At 35.4% G+C, this 8,720-nt stretch overlaps 1 protein-coding gene across 1 annotated transcript; it reads right to left on the bottom strand.

Annotated features, from left to right (window-relative positions):
* Window positions 1-1,383: 1,383 nt before the first annotated feature.
* LOC120125081 (phosphate transporter PHO1 homolog 3-like) lies at window positions 1,384-5,021 on the bottom strand. The gene is made up of 11 exons (XM_039143575.1): window positions 4,316-5,021; window positions 3,914-4,223; window positions 3,685-3,805; window positions 3,389-3,518; window positions 3,191-3,311; window positions 2,864-3,122; window positions 2,662-2,766; window positions 2,538-2,582; window positions 2,007-2,435; window positions 1,793-1,926; window positions 1,384-1,668 (listed from the first exon to the last, which is right to left on the bottom strand). Exons 1-11 carry the CDS (start codon window positions 4,893-4,895, stop codon window positions 1,569-1,571), a joined length of 2,334 nt encoding a protein of 777 aa, XP_038999506.1. The 5' UTR covers window positions 4,896-5,021; the 3' UTR covers window positions 1,384-1,568.
* Window positions 5,022-8,720: the final 3,699 nt, after the last annotated feature.

Here is an 8,720-nt window from a genome sequence, read left to right as displayed (position 1 = left end):
TCATTTAACAACAACAAGCAAGTCTAAAAGTGCTGATATATTAGTTCCAAACTAAGTGAACAACTCAAGAAAACCTAGTTCAAAAAGAATTATAATTCACTGTCTTTTTCCATTTGTACATTTGTTTCCATCCTTTTGTTATTAGTTCATAACTTGAGACTTTTCAGGTTTATATCAATTATTTACTTTCAAACTAAAACCCAAACGTTACACTAATTCGAATGTTGCCTCACAATCGGATTATAAGCTTCGATATGTTGCAGGTGAAAGCTATGGCAATGATAATGACAGGGCCGACTCTGGGTATTTTTTTTTGATCCGGGGTGAAATAAAAGATATGAACCCCTAATTTTAAAAAATTATAAAAAATATATAGTATAAAATTGATATTAATTTTTTTATTAAAATAAACAAATAGTAATTAATTATCATCTCAAAAATATCAAAAAAATATTAAAGCACACACAAATTTATAGAAAACATTGTCTTCGAGTATTTTTTGATACAAAATCATAGTGTCAACATCAATATTTTTCAATATAATTTTTTCATTACATAACATAGTTAGCTCTTTCAATCTTTCTTGTGACATTGTTAACCTCAATTAATTTTTCAACAATTTCAGCTTAGAAAAGTTTCTCTTAATTTATTATGAGAAAAAAATAATCTCTAACTTATGAGAAAAAATTAATCTTTAGAAAAACACTTTCATTTTAGAAAATGAACCTGCATAGCCATATGTGAACCCGTATGGCCAGTCTTGACTATTTTTTGGGTCGAGTCGAAATAAAAAAATAATTTAAACAAACAATAAAATAAAATAAAATTTATATTATTAAACAAACAATAATTTAATACAATGTCAAAAATATATTTAAGTATACAAATACTTATAAAAACATTACCTTCTAGCATTTCCAAATGCAGAATTATTGATTTTAGTGTAAAAATATTATCTCGTGGAAAAGCATTTCTTAAATTAAACATCATGTTTAAATATTTCTTAATCCAATAGTTTATTTTGGAGTAAAAAAATCCCTCCATAGATAAAAACCGTTAGTCGACAAATTATCAACGCTCTAAAATACATATTTTCTTTCTAAAATGAAACAATAGGTACCAAAATATTAAAAAAACATTAGGTGACTATTTAGTCAAAACGTTGAATTAAAATGATTCAAAAAAGGATTAAAATGATTATTTAATCGAACGTTAGAGACTTATTTGACATTATACCTTTTCTTTTTCATGGTGATTTGCTGCCAAATGCTTTTCTATTGGATCACATGGGTGATTCCCATATTACAAATAAATTTATTAGATTATATGCTTGAACAAAATCATCTGATCATTTTAAATGAAATAAAAGATATATGCAATCTATATGCTGATTAAATGGGTTGATGTATATAATTTTCAGTGAGAAAATTAGGCATTGATTGAATTTTCTGGGCCAAAAACATATATGCTGAGCCGACTGAATATTATGGGCCCTGAGCGGACGCCCCTCCTGCCCCGGCCAGGGCCGGCCCTGGATAACGGTAATGGTAATGCAGATTGGTACAAACTTAATCATCTTTGTCATCATCCTCATCATAATTGAAAGGTAATGGTACGGACTTGAACGCTCGATACTTCCCAACATTGTTCAAATGTTCATTTTCCAACCTGATGTGCATAATCCATCAACAAAAGTGGTAAGTAATTGGTTTGTAAAATGTTGGAAAGTATTAGTCATGGGTTTGTAAAATGTTGGAAAGTATTAGTCATGCATGAATGAAGTATTGGTTACCTGAAGAAATTCCATATGCCTCGACGAATGATCTCAAGACTGGCGACGATTGTCAACAGGGTTTGTTCATGCAGCGAAAACCTGAAGTTCAACACTGATTGGAGCCAGGCAAATCTCAACAAAACGTTCAAGCCCTGAAATTTCATATCAGTAATTCGTTAGAGACAATTATAGTAATAGCGGGATTAACTAATTTTTCACTTTTGTAACTCACCATGGCTCCAAAATATACTTTTTTGTGAGGAAGGAGGAGTTTGTCTCTCAGTAAAAAGTTCTTGGAGTGGAGATTTAGAAGCCCCCAATCATAAACCAAGTCCCAATATGTACAAAATATTGCTGCAATGGCTGAGAAAACCCAGGCTATTATACCCCACCCAATTCCCTTGTTGATGTTGTATGCCGTTCTCAAACAAACAGCTGCGATTGTCAAGAAGTATTTCAGTCCATTGAGTCCTTGAAGTGGATCTTCCTCTTCGAAGTGCCGGCGAAGGCATTGAAGGAAGCGAACCAAGTATGGAAGCACTGCCACAATGAAGGAGAAAGTTCTAAACACGCTGTTTTCTTTGCATGTGGTCTCTCTAAGTCTAAAATCTCCCCAACCATAGTAGCAAATGTAAAACTCCAAGCTCCTAATTGCTTGCACCTGTATAAATTAATTCAATGATGTGAGTACTTCAAATGAATTGGAAAGGATGGTATCGAGCTATTGATCGTCGAAGAAATCCAGGAGTAATCTGCCACAAACCTGGCTAGTTAACTGATCAGCCAAGAAGAAATCTGGGAGTGTGACCTGCAACAGGATAGACAGTAACAGATGAATAAGATTTGGTCCACAGTTAAACAAATCTTAATTTGTTTGATCAATTTACCTTGTATAGAGGAGCGCAAATACAATGGAACAAGCATGTGAGGAGGAAGAATCGACTCGATCGATACAAGATATTGAATGGCAGGAATAGAATGATAAATAGACACTGCAACATGGCAAAAGGGTGAGAGTTAATAATTGTTGTTTGAACATGAATGGGGCCAATATATATTTATTATATGATATTGAATAGATGGCCTTACCACAACCAACATTAGAGGAAGAAGTTCAGTGAATGCCTCGTAGTCCTTTGTTTTGGGATCCATCTCCATGTCAAGGTTGCCGAGCACACTAGCTAATGCCAATGCTCCAAGACCAAAACTCAAAAGAAGAACTTGTTTATAACCCAATTCGGTTCCTGGCTTGAAACCAAATATGAAGGCGTAGTTGACTCGGTACTTCCTCCAATAGAATATATTGATTGCATACATTAACATGTGCAGAACAATGAACCCAAAAAAACTGCAGAGGGAAAGAGGATTATCATGTTTATGCAGTGGTAAACTTGAAGAAGAAAGAAATAGAAGTACCTGTAAAGAGGAAACATGGTGTCCATGTACTTGGTCCTTCCTTCACTGTCCATGATTTTTCGGGCACGTATGATCAAAATAAGGGCGAGAAGAAGAGAGGCTGCGCAACCAGCGAAAAACCCTGAAATGTTTTCATAGAAATGGTCAAGGAAAGGCAATTATATTCGAAGAGGTTCCAATTATCGACAAAAAACTTACCTGTTGAAAAGGTTGTCCTATGCCTTTCTCGTTTTGCTGTGGGCCTTAAAATGTTCATTCCCTTAGCACGGTTTCCATTTGAAAAATGCTTGATGAATGCTGTTTCAACCCTCTCCATGAGCCTTGTGATCTGTGATGAAAGCTTCTAGATTAGGCCACTGGTAAAATTAAGTCATTAAATAGAGTAGCTACAAGGTTAAATAAGTTTCGTCCCAATAATAAGCCTATGCAGACCCGATCTACATTAGTCTTTCAATAGTTTGGATACCAAAGGTTAAAAAAAAAAAAAACTCTACCTCATCAGAGCTACCAAGATATGAGTTATCCACCATTTTCATGTAAGATTTTGATGCATTTCTGGAAGTAATCTTGTCATATTTCTTCATTATTTTGGAGAAAGCCAACGTATTCAAAAAGCTGTTAAAATTCAAGGGCAGAAGGTTTGGTAGAATCAGATGAAAAAAGAGACTAATTATAGAAAACAGATTATGAAATAAGTAGAAAGCTAGCAGAAGCAGGCATTGCCTGTAACTTTTAAGCAGGCGAAGCTTCTGGTAAAATTCAGAAAAAGCCCGCTTAAGTTGTTCTTCAACTTTTCTTAGATTTTCCCTACTGAAACTCAGCTCGGCATGCTTTTCTACTTTGAGGACACCTTTAATGGTGGAACGAGGAGTCTCAAGAGTATTGTTCATTTTCACCCGGTCAAGTATTTCAAGTGGAGCGGGCCTGATGACATTGACTTTGGGTTTTAGTTTTACTGGTTTGGCTTCTTCATCCTCATCATCTGGTTGGCCATGGTTGCTTTCTTCAATGGCTTCTAGGTGAGCAGCCCTTCCTGCATATCAAGTTTCAAACATGAAGGTAAGCAAGCAAAAGCAATGGACTGATAAACCACACAAAAAGCTTTAGAATAGAAGAGAAAGTTACTAGTTGCTGATTTAGGAGTAGAAGCCGAGAGTGCAGCAGCAGAAGCTGCAATATCCGAAGCAAGACGAGTCATCTCCACCGACCTGTCGAAATGAATTCCGGGAGGGTTCTCAACTTTAATCCTGAAAGCAATCAAAGCATCCATTTGGTTGTTCAAAACCCCAGCTTCATTCATCACCTCATGCATCGTAGCCTTATAAAACTTGTCTACTTTATTGAACTCATCATCCAGCCTTCTAAAGTAGACCAGCTCGTACTCTCCCCCTTCCTCCGACGACATGAGGAACGTAGTCTCGTAATTTCGTGACCCGTTCCGATCGACGGAATTCACCAGAATGGGTTGGCTCTCAATATCATTAGACGATGATGGACTCGTAGGGTTATGGTGGTGACGTTGTGTTAAGCCACTGAAAGCTCTATACAGTGTCAGCTTCCGTTTTAGCACAGGAGCAGCCGGTGGATTGGTCCTATGCTTGAAACGTTGCACTTCTTTTAACAGCGTCTTCAAGTAATCGTAATCCATGTATGCTTCTTGCCATTCCGGCACCATCTGAGACGCAAATTCCTTCCCGAACTTCATCTGAAGATTAAGCGATGCTGAAATACTGTAACTAATCTAAAACTTATCACAGTTTTCACTGTAAACTTGAAGAAAATCCCTCACAAGAAAAGAGACGGAACCGGTGAAACTAGTTGAGGAAACAAGTGAAAGAGGAACTTGATGAGGGAGGCTTGGTTAGGTGAAATATATATAGTAGCTGTTTAGTTGAGGGTCGGAAACACCCAAGAAATTAGAGCAAATGCCCTTTGGTGGCCTTTGTGAGGTAGGGCATGCCATTGACTTCCGAGTTAAACTTCCAAGGGACAGATTAAAAAAAATCCCAAGTTAGAATTAATATATAATGAGTAATTAGGGTAAGCAAAATTTGAGTAAAAATATTTTTTTTAATTTGGTTCAATGTTAAAATTTTTAATTTGATTTGTTTTGTTTTTTTATAAACTTTACTCGAATCATTTCAAATTTTTTAAGATCAATTCGAGTTATAAAATAGAATTGAATAACTCAAAATTTTTAGTAATCATTGAATTTATTTTTTTAAGTCGAGTATCTCAACTTAACATGATATATATAGGGATGGACCAAAAACGATTAGTTGTACCCACTGAAAGTTTCAAATTTTCTTATAGCATAAACATTTTCTATTAATCATCTAACTCTCCACTCTTAAAATTTTGTAATTTTTCACTTCTAAATTTCTAATAAAACTTCTCAAGTTTGCATCTTTGACATAAAATCGCGTTGTCATCTCTAGACATATGTATATCGCAAATGAAAAAAATATAAAGAAATATATATGCAAATTGTATATAGTTATAAAAAATTATTTAAATTAGAATCAAATAATACCATAACATCATAAATATTTTTAATTAAATTCTAACATAAACTTGAACAACTCAATTTAACTCGACTTAACTTAAAAAATTTAAATTATAATATAAAACTTATTAACTCAATTAAATCTCAATTAAATCAAAATTTAATGGATAAATATAACTCAATCCTAATGTGTAGCTTCTATTTTTTTTATTGTAAGATTGGCTGCCCCACATTGAGTGGTGTGCCCTTACCTAGATATAAATCATAGAAGAAATATATACTATATCTTACAATTTGCTAAAAAAAATTCAGATGAATACAAATACTAGAAGCCAAACACGAAGTATACATTATACGTAGTCAACTCCTACATTTCATGATTTTAATATCACTACTTGTGTTTGGTAACTATATAAAATTTAGTTGAATCTTTGACCTGGTTCTGTCTGCCCGCCCAGATATGTACACCCACCGTTGTTCTTTCGAGACTAGTTGAAGGCTTTTACACGCTCATTTTTTAACCTTAAAATCTTAACAATGCTATCAATCTATTCATCCAAATATTTTAAATATAAAACAAAAAAAATTCAAGAGGATAATAATAGTCGAAACCTTCTTCTGAATCTGACATTCATAGTAATTTAATAATCGTCAATAATACTCCTTTATTTTTATCTAACTAGACACTTTAGAAGTGACGACAGACTGACGAGGGAAACCAATTACATGTTATTTTGCAAAATATATCTAAGTATATTACCAAACAATCACAAGAATGAATTTAACCACTAAAAGACCACCGATAATCGTAAATCGGACACGAGCGGTGTAAGAATATCTATGCGATCGCATAGGGATGAGCATGGGTCGGGTTTCAGCCGACCCCGACCCGACCCGAAAATTTTACATCATTCACCCGACCCAAAAAATATATACCCTCCACCCGACCCAACTTTTTGAGATAAAATCCGAACCCGATCCGACCTGACCCGAAATAATAAAAATATTATTTTTATTCAATAAAAACATTGATTTAATTGAAAAAAATAATATATAGAGAGGTATTATTATAATTATTCCTAAATATATAAAGTAAAATTATATTTTTTTCAGGTTGGGTCGGGTATTTTTCACCTTAAACTCAAATCCAACCCGAACATCACCTTTAACAAAACCCGACCTGACCCGAACTCGAATTTTTTTCTAAAAAATACGACCCGATAGGATCAGATCGGGTCGAAACCCGTCGGGTTCGAGTCTCATTCTCATCCCTACGATCGCATACGTATGCGTATGCATATACGTATACGATCGTAGGGTAAAATGTGTCACAGGAACAAAATTAAAAATATGTCAAAAAGACATACAAATATACATGTTGAATAACGCAAAAAGAATTTCAAGAACTGATGTATGAAACGTATGAATACTTCATTCAATCAAAGAAACTTGTTTAGCACATTTTACACTCTCACTTTATAAAGAACTTTTACAATGCTTAACTACTCAAGAGAATCAGATAACCAAAAATCTGTTAAGGCTAACAAATTTTCAACCACCTAGCTTCTAGATCACTTTTAGAAACTCCTCATGCATGAATATGCATGGAGCTGCACGAGAACTGCACGAGCACACAACCATAACTCTCAACATTCTTCCTGCTTCTTCCATTCTTCAACAAATAAACAAACATTGAGTTTATCACGAAAGCTAGCAAAGGTTGTTTTTGAAAAAGGCTTAGTCAAGCCATCTGTAATTTGATGAGCTGCTGGAACATAACTCACACAAAGTTGGTTTGCAGTAACTTTTTCTCGAACAAAATGCACATCTAAGTCCACATGATTGGACTGTGAATGATGCGCTGGATTAGCACTTAATGCAATTGCACTTGTGTTGTCATACCATATTGTTGTCTACTTATACCCTGGCACACCTTCAAGTCAGTGAGCAAAGCATCAACCCATGCCACCTCTGCTGCTGCATCTGCGAGACTTCTATATTTAGCTTACATGGTTGATCGTGACACCACCTTTTGTTTCTTTGCACTCCACGACACTAGACTTCCTCCAACAAAAACATAGTGACCAGACATTGACCGCCTATCATCAGCATAACCACCCCAATCAGCATCCAAGAAGGCTGATATATGCAATTTGCCTGGCATGAAACCAAGGCCATAGTTCAATGTCCCAGCTAGATAACGCAGAATAAGCTTAGCATGAAGCAAATGTTGCTATCTTGGAGCATGCATATACTGAGCCACCTTGTTCACATTGAAGGCAATATCAGGCCTTGTGTGACACACATAGAGTAGCCCCCCACTAAACTACGAAATTCTCGAGCATCAGCAAGCAATTACCCTTCATCCTTGTTCAACTTTGAGGAAGCTACCATAGGAGTGGCAGTGAATGAAGCCTTGATCATTTTTGCCTTCTCAAGCAGTTTTAAGGTATACTGCTTCTGACTAAGAACTAACAATTGTTCACATTGCTTGACTTCAATGCCTAAGAAATAGTGCATCTCACCTAGGTCTTTTAAGGAGAAGTGATTTTTCAATAACAAAACCACCTTCTTAATCCCACTCGATGACTGTCTTGTAACTATTATATCATCAACATATACCAAAACGTATGTTGACATTCAATCTTCTGTCAAAATGAACAAAGATGCATCAGCTCTGGACTCCTTGAAACCAAGTTGAAGTAGACTACTTTTCAACTTAGCATGCCAATTTCGTGGTGCCTGACACAGTCTATAAATAGACTTCTGCAGTTTGCAAACCAACCTAACACCTTCAGGGTGTATTGTTCAAAACTAGGTGGTTGTTGCATGAAGACATCTTCATTCAAATCACCATGAAGAAACACATTGTTGACATCAACCTGTCTTAATGGCCATCCTCCAGAAACAACAAGAGCAAGTATAACATTAAGAGTGGAAAACCATACAACATGACTAAATGTCTTATTGAAATCTTGCCCAGGTACCTGAGAATACCCCTTAGCCACCAATCGAGCCTTGTAC

The sequence above is a fragment of the Hibiscus syriacus genome, unplaced genomic scaffold (genome assembly GCF_006381635.1).
Source record: "Hibiscus syriacus cultivar Baekdansim isolate YM2019G1 unplaced genomic scaffold, ASM638163v2 tig00110429_pilon, whole genome shotgun sequence".
In the NCBI taxonomy this organism is placed as follows: domain Eukaryota; kingdom Viridiplantae; phylum Streptophyta; class Magnoliopsida; order Malvales; family Malvaceae; genus Hibiscus; species Hibiscus syriacus.
This window is presented reverse-complemented; position numbering and strand designations above follow the sequence as displayed.

Coding starts and splice junctions, on each gene's coding strand:
- LOC120125081 (XM_039143575.1), bottom strand. CDS start 4,895: ATGAAGTTCGGGAAGGAATTTGCGTCTCAGATGGTGCCGGAATGGCAA. Junction 3,519..3,684: donor ATCTTGGTAGCTCTGATGAG/GTAGAGTTTTTT, acceptor CTTTCATCACAG/ATCACAAGGCTCATGGAGAG. Junction 2,436..2,537: donor CTGATCAGTTAACTAGCCAG/GTTTGTGGCAGA, acceptor TAATTTATACAG/GTGCAAGCAATTAGGAGCTT.